We start from the raw sequence: 14,092 nt of genomic DNA on the forward strand, positions 1-14,092 counted from the left end.
CCAGAGCGCTTTTCCGAAATACATGTAGCAGTACAACTTTTTGACTGTTTCCTCCTGCAGTCACCCCACCAGTATGGGTAATTTTGTATTGGAGTTTGGTCCGCTGGATATATTATTTTAACTTAATGTTGTGTCATTCTGCTGTAGACATTAGTTGTGAGGATTGCTCAACTACCTGTCTCCATTCCTTTTGTGCTCTCTGATAGTCTTTGAATCACCCCCAGGCCCCCTTAGGCTCTGTGATGAAATGGAGGGAAACATGGAGTGAAAGGTCGTGATTTGCTTATGAGGGTCGACTGGGGAGTGGAGATACCATACCAAGGTGTTAGCTTGCATCATAAAAGTTGGATGAATGGAATTTGTCTGCCAGCTGTGAAAAGGGAATATTTGTGCCCATGACAGGCAGATGACATGGTTTTCCTCTCCTTTAATGCATGATGTTCCTCTTCTGTCTCATTTTCTGAAGGAGAGCTCAGTGGAGCATTGCAAGGTACTCGCTGTCTCTTGCACTGCTTCACAAACATTGCTGTTTCTAATGGGATTACTGTGCTCCAGAATTGGCCAAACCACATTGCTTTCCCCTTCCCCTGCAAACCCTGAAAAGCTGCAAGACTTTCAATTCCATTTATTATAAAATTGAGATGGCTTTTTGTGATATCTAGGATTTCAGCGAACTGAAAAGAGTGATAACAGAGTTTTCAAACAATGCAAAAGATCACAGCCCGCCAAGAAATAATCTGCAGGCACTAAAAGCATTGCATTTGTCTAAATTAATACACTGTCTAAACTTTATGAAGGGATGTGCCATGCAATTGCTCTTGCTTCATAGATTTTCTTAAGCTCCTGCTAGCCATCTAGGAAGAGACAGTTTGTGCCCCTACAATGATTCATGAAAAGGGAACACCCAGCAGTTTGCTGCGTTCTCTTCCATTCAGTTCTTCCTTCTGTTTCTCCTTGTGTTGACTCCTATGTGAAGGACCTTTCTTTACTGGTCATACTAAATACCCACTCTCTGGCCCCCATCAATATTTATTACTCTATGATGCAGGGCAACTTGGCATACCATCTTATCACCCTCTTTCCATCCAGCACCTCCTCATGTATGCCAGGGTCGGCCTAGGAAATCCACACCAGTCAATTCCTATGCATGATATTGTAATACTAATACTGTTACACATTTGGATTTATTCCTATTGGCTCGCTGGAGCTCTGCTATATTAGTTTATGGACCATAGGTGATGTAATAGACCTAGCGTGGGAAACAGAGAGAAGAAGACGAGATCACACACCATGAATAAAGCTCAGTTTGTTATTTTTACCCCAAAGTCTGTACCGGGTATCATGTTTCCAAATACTGAGTGAATTCTGCATGAGTTATCTTTCTCAGAACTGCTGCTGACCAGCACTTGGAGTCCTTACATACTGGAGTATCAAGGGTCAACAATAAGTAAGACAAGTTGTTCTATCCAAATAGATCCGGTTTTAAACATAGTGGATGGAACATCACCTCTCTGGTAACACAGAGGATAGCTTGTGAACACCCATTTACCCGCCTGATTTTCCACTTTCACACTGAGCTGCCCACGTAGACAGCTCGGGATTTTATGTTCATTCATTTTGATAGAAAATCATGGTCATTGCACATGTGATTTTCAAGTGTACAGTCCAAGTGGATGGAGTTCTGTACCCGGTGCATGCAAGTAGATAACTTGCCCTCTGATTTCTTGAATCAGGACAAGATTCGAAAGGTAAAGGGTACCCAGCCACTACCATAGCTCCTTTTCCTGTCACTGAGGATTATATAGTAATCCAGATGAACAGTTCTCTTTTAACTGTGCTTTGATTCAATCCTTCTAGTAACTGAGGGTGCTCTTTAAATTTGTGGCCTAGCTAATTCTCAGTGCGAAACCTGCCCCAGAGGTCATCCTTTTGATTAATTATGGGGCACATCTGTCTCTAAGGCAAATGAATGTAATGGCAGGTTTCAAATCAGATCGTATAAGCATTGAAATACAGGGAATACTTAAAATTGATTCAATGTAGTATTTTTGTCTTGTAGCTTTAACTGTGTTTTCTGCTCAATTAATGGTTTGCTTATTGTCTCTTTTCAATAAGCAGAATAAAAAGAATGAATGAAAAATGTACCAACAATTTTTAGAGGTACAAATGGGATTAATGCAATCTAGGCTCGAAATGTTGGCTCTATTCTCTCTCCACAGATGCTGTCAGACTTGCTGAGATTTTCCAGCATTTTTTGTTTTTTGTTTCAGATTTCAGCATCCGCAGTATTTTGCTTTTATATGAGATTATTGCAACGTGTTTGTACATAAGAACATAAGAGATAGAAGCAGAAGAAGGCCATTTGGTCCCTCAAGCCTGCTCCATCATTCAATAAGATTATGGCTGACCTGACTGTGGCCTTAACCTCACTTTCCTGCAAGCCCCGTAACACTGACTCCCTGTGGCATAGAGAATATTCAGTGGTGTAACAGAGCAAATGCTTGTGTATCACAGCACCGGTTGCAACTTTTGTGGTCTTCACTTTTATCATAGTCATAGAATCCTACAGTGCAGAAGGAGGCCATTCAGCCTGTTGAGTCTACACTGACCACAATCCCACCCAGGCTCCATCCCCATAACCCCATGTATTTACCCTAGTTAGTCCCCCTGACAATAAGGGGCAATTTAGCATGGCCAATCCACCTAACCCGCACGTCTTTAGACTCTGGGAGGAAACCGGAGCACCTGGAGCAAACCCACGCAGACACGGGGAGGATGTGCAAACTCCACACAGACAGTGACCCAAGCCAGGAATCGAACCTGGGTCCCTGGCGCTTTGATGCAGCAGTGCTAACCACGGTGCCACCGTTTGATGAATTGTTGCAGATTGGTTATATTCTACGGCCTTAAATTGATGAAGCTCTCCACTGATGCTGAAAATTCACAGCCTATTTTGACTCGCCCCACATATGGCCATCAACGTAAAAAGGAGCTGGGCCCAGGGTCAGAACTCCCTACGTGAGGAGATCCCGCTTTCCTAGAGTTCAGTGGGATTTTTACAAAAGCAAGGCCAATGGGAGCATTTTCCTGGTTTTCATGATGGAGGGAGTCTGATAATCGTCTGGCCCAGCAATCTTCAGCTGCCTTTCCGGCTTCTTCACCATCAGATGCCCAAATTGGCTGTCTAATGGGAAGTGTTCCCCTGATCTTGGAAAGTTTTCCAGAGGCAGTGGCTAAGACTTCCAGTAAGTTGTTTTCGGTAGATACACCTCATCATAGATTTTGGGACAATTATTTCAATTGTTGCACAGTAAATTTGTACAATGCATTGACCATATTCCCACCTGAACTGAATTTTGTTCATTTTTTCTGAAAGGTGCAGAAAGTGAAATTCTCTACCGGCCTCCCCCTGGCTCACCTAGTGGCTTGGAGCTCAAGGAAGCTCTTGAAATTGGTAAGATTGAAAAGCAACTAAAAATACTCCATCATCATTATTATTTGGAAAGAGTTGAACTGATGTATTCTATGTTAAATGGTTTCCTTTTCCTCTCCAACACTCCTGCTCAGATACAGTTCTACCCGGGCTAGACATCCTCTGTTAACTTGTCCAAGTGTCTCTCTTTCATGTTTGGAACTGGGTGCTGTAACCTGATATTTGCACTCGCCTACTTTATTGGTGGAACACAATGGTAATCAGAGGCAGAAAAGCTCCCCTGTATCCCTCCTGCAACCAAGTGTAGCACCCAATTCTGGCTAATGTCTTACTCTGTACAGAATGGGAATCGAGGCTGGTCTAAATGCTCAGTGATATGTTGGCGATGCTTTAGTCTGGGCCGTTGGATGGATTTTATTGGAATATAATTTGTGTTTCAATGAGTGTTTCTGCAGTAAAGAAACTATAAAGATCCTGATTATTTTGGTCATGATGAAATACAATGTCTTAACTAAATATATTCACAAGGATCTCTTTTAGTGTTTGCTAATTAAGCAGGAGTGGGTAGAATTTCCACTGGGGCTTCTGCTGTTCGCCTACTGTGGCTTCAGCAGAATTTCTTGAGGAAAAGCTATGGCTGTTTGGGTTTCTGCCAAAGTTATTCTGGAGATTGGGAGAATCGGAGGTAACTAAACCCTATAGCCTTTATTATTTATTACTGCTCATGTGTTTGTGGTAAATACTACTTTATCCCCACTGTTATTTATTTGACAAGGAATTTGACAGCTTGCTTTTGTACTGTATGCTTATTTGTTCGATGTAGAAGAGTGGCCTACATGACGATTGCCATTGTCTTGAATCTGAGCACTGTCGCTGTGTTTCTTGCCAGCTCACTCCTGCTGATCTACAGAGAGTTGAGAACCAGCTGAGTGATGAAAGTAATAGATTATAATCGTAATACAATCCGTTTTAAAATAAAAATTGCTCCCTTTATAGGAATTCCAAGTGCAGTTTGTAAACTGGAAGTCACTTTTGCAAGAGCTTCAGAAATGAATCCATGAAAATGATACATTATGGCTTCAGAGTCTCACTCTGGGATATGATCACATATATTAGTTTGACATTTCATTTCCGTATTGAGAGAGTGCTGCTTTGTTGGAATTACTGCCCTTCTGATGCTGTAAATGGTCCATGAATTACGTGTTCTGCAGCTAAACGTAAATTTTAAAGGTCCCACTGTACCGTTGGAAGAAGATTAGGGAACCACTTTGTATCTTGGCCAACATTTTACTCTCAGTCAATAGCACAAAACATGTGCTTGTTGTCGATGCTACCGTGGTTTGTGAGATCTTGCTGTGTGACAATTAGTTACAAAAGTGGCTGCAGTTCCAAAAATACTCTGGGCTCTGAGAAGGGTCAGCCAGCCTGGAAACGTTGGCTCTATTCTTTTGCCACAGATGCTGTCAGACCTGCTGAGATTTTCCAGCATTTTCTGTTTTTCTTTCAGATTCCAGGATCTGCATATTTTGCCATCATCCAAAAGTACTTTATTGTAAATGAAAACATGCTTTGGCACCACATACATGTAGCCTTTATTTTCAAGGACAGCAATGCTCCATACTTGGCCTGGTGTGTACCGACACTTGCCCTGCTAAAAGCTTACAGATTTTTCATCCTTATTCTGTTAGGAAAGTGAGACAGGTTTCGGCGTCATTGTCCTAATTCCAGCTATTAGAGACCTCCTCCTCGACATTGCAATAGATGTGGGCTGCAGAATCTGACCTGTTTACATGGGGAAGATTTCAGAGCGCTGTTAACAACTGAAAATCAATGATACAATTCTTCACCAAAAAATGTGCAATTGTAATTGTTATTTTCTATTCCCAGACTTTTTCCCAATTAGGGTTAGATCTTTACAGATTAGAACAAAGAACAAAGAACAGTACAGCACAGGAAACAGGCCCTTCGGCCCTCCAAGCCTGTGCCACTCCTTGGTCCAACTAGACCAATCGTTTGTATCACTCCATTCCCAGGCTGCTCATGTGACTATCCAGGTAAGTCTTAAACGATGTCAGCGTGCCTGCCTCCACCACCCTACTTGGCAGCGCATTCCAGGCCCCCACCACCCTCTGTGTAAAAAGCATCTCTCTAATATCTGAGTTATACTTCGCCCCTCTCACCTTGAGCCCGTGACCCCTCGTGAACGTCACTTCTGATCTGGGAAAAAACTTCCCACCGTTCACCCTATCTATCCCCTTCATAATCTTGTACACCTCTATTAGATCTCCCCTCATTCTCCGTCTTTCCAGGGAGAACAACCCCAGTTTACCCAATCTCTCCTCATAGCTAAGACCCTCCATACCAGGCAACATCCTGGTAAACCTTCTCTGCACTCTCTCCAATGCCTCCACGTCCTTCTGGTAGTGCGGCGACCAGAACTGGACGCAGTACTCCAAATGTGGCCTAACCAGCGTTCTATACAGCTGCATCATCAGACTCCAGCTTTTATACTCTATACCCCGTCCTATAAAGGCAAACATACCATATGCCTTCTTCACCACCTTCTCCACCTGTGTTGCCACCTTCAAGGATTTGTGGACTTGCACACCTAGGTCCATTGCTGATGTCAAGACCTTATCGTTACCTATAAGAATGGGCTGGCTTCATACATGCTTAGAGAAATAGCACTGGTATTTACATCGTACTTCTTGCCATCTTAGGGTCATGGCGGGCAGCAATGCTGTCTGATTTATATTGCGCTGCCACTACAGTTTGATGTTGCTGTGATATAGCAATTGAATAAAGTCTTTCCTTAGATTGCTGAAAGCTGAACTGTCTTCTTGGAGATGTCCTCAGCTGAATAAGCCAATTGAATGTGTTAATGTGAGTTCTGTCATAAATTGGACAATTTGCGCTTTTTTATATGTAAAAAAAACCCCATTTGATTGTTTCTGATCACTTAGAGAGAGAATTGTTAGTTTTTGATCAATTAGTCAGTCTACAGACTCGTATGAATGGCAGGCGCTGTGTTGTGCAGGATCGGACTCTCTAAGTTGTTATCTTCCATTAACTTTCCAATCATGAATTGTTGTCATGGCTACAGTAGCCTTTTGAAGAGAAACTAAGTCAGTAATTGTGCCTTTTTGGGGCCAGGAACTTCTATGCACGGGTAGCATGGTGGCACAGTGGTTAGCACTGCTGCCTCATAGCTCCAGGGACCTAGGTTTAATTCCCGGCTTGGGTGACTGTGTACAGTTTGCATGTTTTCCCCGTGTCTGCGTAGGTTTCCTCCAGGTGCTCCGGTTTCCTCCCACAGTCCAAAGACGTGTGGGTTAGGTGTGTTGGCTGTGCTAAATTGCCCCTTAGTGTCCCAGGATGCATAGGTTAGAAGGATTAGTGGGGTAAATGTGTGGGGTTGCGGGGATATGGCCTGGGTGGGATTGTTGTCGGTACAGACTCAATGGGCCGAATGGCCTCCTTTTGCCCTGTAGGGTTTCAATTATTTATTTGATTACTAGGCACAGGTTCGCTCGAAACACCTCAGTACAAATTCAGTTTAGTCACAGAGAAGCACAGAGGAGCACCCACTCTCCCAGTGGTATCTCCCTGTTAATGTCGAACTTAACTTAACAAGTGGTGATGCAACTCACGCTGAACCCTACGTCTTCTTCAGTCTCAGCTGAGAATATGTACCACTGTAGAGTTTCCCAGAACCCATTCCTCAAGGTGGAAGTATTTGGTTAAATCAACGCTACTCCATTGAGATTGCACATATGACATACCCCAAATATAAACACGCATTGTTGTCATGAACATCAAAGGATTCCGGTCCCTACATCTTCAGCTCACTTGTGAAGCTTTTTGTGTGATGATTCACAACATGCTGAGTTCACTCGTGTTTCAGAGGGAATTAACATTATATACGCATGAAAACACCAATCTGAATTGAGTAAGCCAGTATATGCTTAACAAAAAAAGTGCACGTCTGGATAGATTGAGGGTGTCTTGCAGTTTGTGCCCAGCACCATCTCGTAATTTATGCTAACGCATTGTGTGTGTCACCATATTGCGTAGAAGTACATTGATTTTTACAGCACAGAAACTGACTATTTGATCCAACAGGCCTGTACTGTATTGATGTGCCATATGAGCCATAATTGCCTGCGTCAATAATGCCTTGTTACACTGCTTGAAAACAGACAGATGGAATATTTCAAATAAACTGGGATTATAGTCAGCGAAGGATTTATGGTCCGTGCCCGCAAGAATGCCAGAGAGTCTGAGCAGCAGTTTCTTTAGTTGACGCCTAGACCTTTGAAGTGTTGATGCTTAGACGTAAGTGTAACATTCTCAATACAGACCATAAGAAGAAGTGCTTAATATTGTGAGAGTCTAAACAAATGAGATCCAGCAAAGCAAATGTCAGTCTTTTGGCCATTTGTGCAGAGCTGAAAAGCTGCAGAGGTCTCTTCTAGAGAGCAAAGTGTGCAACTGCTAGATTGGTGGGAATGTGGTTGTGTTGGCTCTCTGACTACCTGCCAAAGGTTTAATCTGGCAACGATGTCCTTCAGGAGGCTGCCATCTCTGTCAGTAATGGTGAAATGCTAAACCACTCTTGGTGATGGCCATTGAAGTTCCACATCCACGGTACATCTTACGCCCTTGCCACCCTCAATGCTTCTTGCAAGTGATGTTTAACATGGAGGAGCATTGATTCATGAGCTGAGGGAAAGCAGCACGAGGTAATCAGCATACTTTACCTCGGTATTCACGGTGGAAAGGGATCTGGGTGGTTGTACTGCTGGTTTGCGGTGGACAGAAAGGATCGAGCATGTGGACATAAAGAAAGAGGATGTGTTGGAACTATTGAATGGCATCAAGGTTGGTAAGTCGCCGGGACCGGATGGGATGTACCCCAGGTTACTGTGGGAGGCGAGGGAGGAGATTGCGGAGCCTTTGGCGATGATCTTTGCATCGTCGATGGAGACGGGAGAGGTTCCGGAGGATTGGAGGATTGCAGATGTGGTCCCTATATTCAAGAAAGGGAACAGGGACAGCCCGGGAAATTACCGACTGGTGAGTCTAACCTCAGTGGTTGGTAAGTTGATGGAGAGGATCCTGAGAGACAGGATTTATGATCATCTAGAGAAGTTTAGTATGATCAAAAGTAGTCAGCACGGCTTTGTCAAGGGCAGGTCGTGCCTTACGAGCCTGGTTGAGTTCTTTGAAAATGTGACCAAACACATTGACGAAGGAAGAGCGGTGGATGTGGTCTATATGGACTTCAGCAAGGCGTTCGATAAGGTCCCCCATGCAAGACTTCTTGAGAAAGTGAGAGGGCATGGGATCCAAGGGGCTGTTGCCTTGTGGATCCAGAACTGGCTTGCCTGCAGAAGGCAGAGAGTGGCTGTGGAGGGGTCTTTCTCTGCATGGAGGTCAGTGACCAGTGGAGTGCCCCAGGGATCTGTTCTGGGACCCTTGCTGTTTGTCATTTTCATAAATGACCTGGATGAGGAAGTGGAGGGATGGGTTGGTAAGTTTGCTGACGACACCAAGGTAGGTGGTGTTGTGGATAGTTTGGAGGGATGTCAGAAGTTGCAGCGAGACATAGATAGAATGCAAGACTGGGCGGAGAAGTGGCAGATGGACTTCAACCCGGATAAGTGTGTAGTGATCCATTTTGGCAGATCCAATGGGATGAAGCAGCAGTATAATATGAAGGGTACCATTCTTAGCAGTGTAGAGGATCAGAAGGACCTTGGGGTCCGGGTCCATAGGACTCTTAAATCGGCCTCGCAGGTGGAGGATGCGGTCAAGAAGGCGTACGGAGTACTAGCCTTCATTAATCGAGGGATTGAGTTTAGGAGTCGGGAGATAATGCTGCAGCTTTATAGGACCCTGGTTAGACCCCACTTGGAGTACTGCGCGCAGTTCTGGTCACCTCATTACAGGAAAGATGTTGAAGCCATTGAAAGGGTGCAGAGGAGATTTACAAGGATGTTGCCTGGATTGGGGGGCATGCCTTATGAGGATAGGTTGAGGGAGCTTGGTCTCTTCTCCCTGGAGAGACGAAGGATGAGAGGTGACCTGATAGAGGTTTACAAGATGTTGAGAGGTCTGGATAGGGTAGACTCTCAGAGGCTATTTCCAAGGGCTGAAATGGTTGCTACGAGAGGACACAGGTTTAAGGTGCTGGGGGGTAGGTACAGAGGAGATGTCAGGGGTAAGTTTTTCACTCAGAGGGTGGTGGGTGAGTGGAATCGGCTGACGTCGGTGGTGGTGGAGGCAAACTCGTTGGGGTCTTTTAAGAGACTTCTGGATGAGTACATGGGATTTAATGGGATTGAGGGCTATAGATAGGCCTAGAGGTGGGGATATGATCGGCGCAACTTGTGGGCCGAAGGGCCTGTTTGTGCTGTGGCTTTCTATGTTCTATGTTCTATGTTTCCTTGCCCATGTTTGACCTGATGCCATGAGACTTTGAGTTCTGGAGGCAGTATTTAGGATTCACAGGGCAACCCCTTTGGATTACATTTCTCGCACTGTCTTGCCATCTTAGCGTTCTGTCCTGCCCATGGGCTTACCCAGGGATGTGAAGGAGAAGTAAGACCATAAGACATAGGAGCAGAATTAGGCCCCATCGAGTCTGCTCCGCCATTCAATCATGGTTGATATTTTTCTCATCCCCATTCTCCTGCCTTTTCCCTTAACCCCTGACCCCCTTATTAATCAAAAACCTATCTATCTCTGTCTTAAGGACACTCAATGACTTGGCCTCCACAGCCTTCTGCGGGCAAAGAGTTCCACAAATTCACCAGTCTCTGGCTGAAAAAATTCCTCCTTATCTGTTTTAATGGATTGTCTCTTTAGCCTGAGGTTGTGCCCTCTGGTTCAAGTTTTTCCAACTAGTGGAAACATCCTCTCCACGTCCACTCTATCCAGGCCTCGCAGTATCCTGTAAGTTTCAATAAGATCCCCCCTCATCCTTCTAAACTCCAACGAGTACAGACCCAGAGTCCTCAACCGTTCCTCATACGACAAGCTCTTCATTCCAGGGATCATTCTTGTGAACCTCCTCTGGACCCTTTCCAAGGCCAGCACATCCTTCCTTGGATGTGGGGCCCATAACTGCTCACAATTCTCCAAATGGGGTCTGACCAGAACCTTGAACAGCCTCAGAAGTACATCCCTGCTCTTGTATTCTAGCCCTCTCGACATGAATGCTAACATTGCATTTGCCTTCCTAACTGCCAACTGAACCTGCACGTTAACCTTAAGAGAATCTTGAACAATGATTCCCAAGTCCCTTTGTGTTTCTGATTTCCTAAGCATTTTCCCATTTAGAAAATGGTCTATGCCTCCATTCCTCCTTCCAAAGTGCATAACCTCACACTTTTCCACATTGTATTCCATATGCCACTTCTTTGCCCACTCTCCTAACCTGTCCAAGTCCTTCTGCAGCCCCCCTGCTTCCTCAATACTACCTGACCCTCTACATATCTTTGTATCATCTGCAAACTTAGCAACAGTGCCTTCAGTTCCTTCCTCCAAATCGTGAATGTATATTGTGAAAAGTTGTGGTTCCAGCACTGACCCCTGAGGCACACCACTAGTCACCGGCTGCCATCCTGAAAAAGACCCTTTAACCCCACTCTCTGCCTTCTGCCAGCCAGCCAATCCTCTATCCATGCCAGGATCTTACCCTTAACACCATGGGCACTTATTTAACAGTCTCCTTTGCGGCACCTTATCAAAGGCCTTCTGGAAATCTAAATAAATCACGTCCATTGGTTCTCCTTTATCTAACTTCTTTGTTATCTCCTCAAAGAACTCTAACAGATTTGTCAGACACGACCTCCCCTTGCAAAGCCATGCTCACTCAGTCCTATTTTATCATGCACTTCTAAGTACTCATCTTTAATAATGGACTCTAAAATCTTTCCAATGACCAAAGTCAGGTTAACCGGCTTATAATTTCCCGTCTGCTGTCTCCCTCCCTTCTTAAACAGCGGCGTTACATTAGCTACTTTCCAGTCCTCCGGTACCCTCCCTCCCGTGATTCCTGAAAGATCACCATCAATGCCTCCACAATTTCCTCAGCTATCTCTTTTTGAACCCTGGAAGTCTGGAACATTGGCTAAAATGTCTGATTTGAAGAGTATGTCCAAGCAAGTGCAGCAGGCGGTGAAGAAGGCAAATGATATGTTGGCCTTCATAGTGAGAGGATTCGAATACAGGAGCGGGGATATCTTGCTCCAATTATACAGGACCTTGTATACCACACCTGGAATGTTGTGTGCAGTTTACCATTTACCACCTGTCCTGGGAATTACCATTCAGAACCTCTATATGTCCGATGCTGGTAAAGGGATCGAAGAAGCTGTTGAATAAGGAAAAGGTATTCATCCTCATGTACCCTTTGAAACCAATGTAATTCCCACATCTCCATCCCTGTCTGGCAGGTCAGTGTTGAACGCAATCATTAGTTTTCCTTCCTCACGTATTCTTAAATGATGGTGTTTGCAAACTCTGCTCTGGTGGCCTGTCCATCCTTGTTGAAGTGCACCACCTCTGCCCCATGAACAGGATTTTTAATCAGCTGCGGCAGTCCCCAGATCTGCATTTGTGGTATGAGTGGTAGGAATGTTAAGAGTAAGCAGTTATGTGATACATCTGTCTACATCACTGGAGATGAAGTAGAAATGGTCAATAGCTTTAAGTTTTTTAGTTGTCCAAATCACCAACATCCCATCTTGGTCCCCCCATGCTGACACTAGAAAGCCCACCAACACCTCTACTTTCTCAGAAGACTAAGGAAATTTGGCATGTCTGAAGCCCAGTCTATCACGCAAACCAGCCTCCCATCCATTCACACTGTCTACACTTCCTACTGCCTCGGAAAAGCAGCCAGCATAATCAAGGACTCCACGTACACCGGACATACTCTCTTCCACCATCTTCCGTCGGGAAAAAGATACAAAAGTCTGAGGTCACGTACCAACTGACTGAAGAACAGCTTCTTCCCTGCTGCCATCAGACATTTGAATGGACCTACCTTGTATTAAGTTGATCTTTCTCTACAGCCTAGCTATGACTGTAACACTACATTCTGCAGTCTCTCATTTACTTCTCTATGAACAGTATACTTTGTCTGTATGGCCCTCAAGAAACAATACTTTTTACTGTATACTGATACATTTATGTGTATTGTAGGGTACGAGATACTCAATAAGAGCGCTGCCAGTGACCTTGTTCCAGGGACAAGGAAAACGGTGCCACATGATATCCTAAATGGCAATGTTTAGCTGCCATTATAGTGACCGCCAGATTGCTTGTCCTGTTATTCACCTAAAAACATGCAAGCCTTGTAAGATTATTAAACTTCTTCAGAGACAGCAAGGGACGTTTGGGGCTACAGAGGTCTGACATCTGCAGCCTCTTCCTTCCACATGATCTTTACTGCTACATGTGATGGCCTCTTCACTACAGTTCCAGTGGAGCCATCTGTAAGCTAGGCCAGCAGAACCTTCACATCAGCTTCAGAGAAGTTTCCCTTTGTAGCATCAATCATTTCAACACCTCTTCCAATAGTTTGCTCGGCCTATTGACTGCATGCAGCTCATTAACTACAAATTGTGCTCGTGTGCTGCTCTCGCTAAGTTTCCCAGACTCCCATGGCACACTTTTTCCCACTGAGATTCCTGCCCTTATGCTGCCAATATAATTTAATTCGATGAGCCAGAGACAGTGATGAAGGGGAGTTGGTGACCGTAGAATTGGAACGGAAGGCCAGGGGCGTGAGTGCCTGGTCACAATTCAGCCAATGGCAGCGGAGATTCAGAATGGTTTTTATCGCCTATGGACCAATTAAGGCCCTTAAGTGGCCACCTAAGTTAAGAGCCTCTTTCTGCCACCATTGATATTTTACCAGCATGGGAGACCCTCTACCATGTGGAAAACCACCCAGTAAAAGCTGGAGGGGCTTCCCTGCGGGGTTGGGAGAGATGCCCTCCTCATTGACACCCGTAACCCATCCCCCCCCCCCCACACACACACACACACAACAGTTCCCCGCACCAGGAGTTGTCCAATTGGCTTGATGAGCCCAATCCCAGTTCCCTGGTTTTCCAGGACAGTGTACACTATGCTGCTGCAGGCTGCTTGCAGTTGGTTCTACTGGGACAGAAGAGCTGACAGCCCTCCAACTGGCGATCAGCTCCAGGAGGTGGGATTTCTAACCTTAAAGGTTCCAGAGCCCTGGTGCCAGGAAGTGAATTGTCTGATGGGTACTCAATCACGTTGGGACTCTGGGAAATGGGCAATGCCGTGTGGTCCACTTGGTGGGGCCACCGCCATCTGCTTTAAATTCAGCCATACTTTATAAAACTTTCAACTTGCAAGATAAAGCTCAAGGTAACGTTCTGGTACCAAAGGGCGTGCACAACCTGGATTGTTAACATTCACTGAAGGCTTTCTTGTAAATGAGGCGGAGATGCCAGCGTTGGACTGGGGTGGGCACAGTAAGAAGTCTCACAACACCAGGTTAAAGTCCAACAGGTTTATTTGGAATTACGAGCTTTCAGAGCACTGCTCTTTTATCAGATGTGTGAGCAGGGCTCCAAAAACCCATGATTCCAAATAAACCTGTTGGACTTTAAC

At 44.9% G+C, this 14,092-nt stretch overlaps 1 protein-coding gene across 2 annotated transcripts in view; it reads left to right on the top strand.

Moving 5' to 3' along the window:
- pik3r3b (phosphoinositide-3-kinase, regulatory subunit 3b (gamma)) overlaps positions 1-14,092 on the top strand; it is a 549,621-nt gene that overhangs the window by 159,837 nt on the left and 375,692 nt on the right. For both annotated transcript variants that reach the window (XM_078218604.1, XM_078218605.1), the window contains one exon: positions 3,377-3,454. In XM_078218604.1, the coding sequence (XP_078074730.1) occupies positions 3,377-3,454 (78 nt within the window). The remainder of the gene's footprint in view (positions 1-3,376; positions 3,455-14,092) is intronic.

This window comes from Mustelus asterias, chromosome 8 (assembly GCF_964213995.1).
Source record: "Mustelus asterias chromosome 8, sMusAst1.hap1.1, whole genome shotgun sequence".
Classification (NCBI taxonomy): Eukaryota; Metazoa; Chordata; class Chondrichthyes; order Carcharhiniformes; family Triakidae; genus Mustelus; species Mustelus asterias.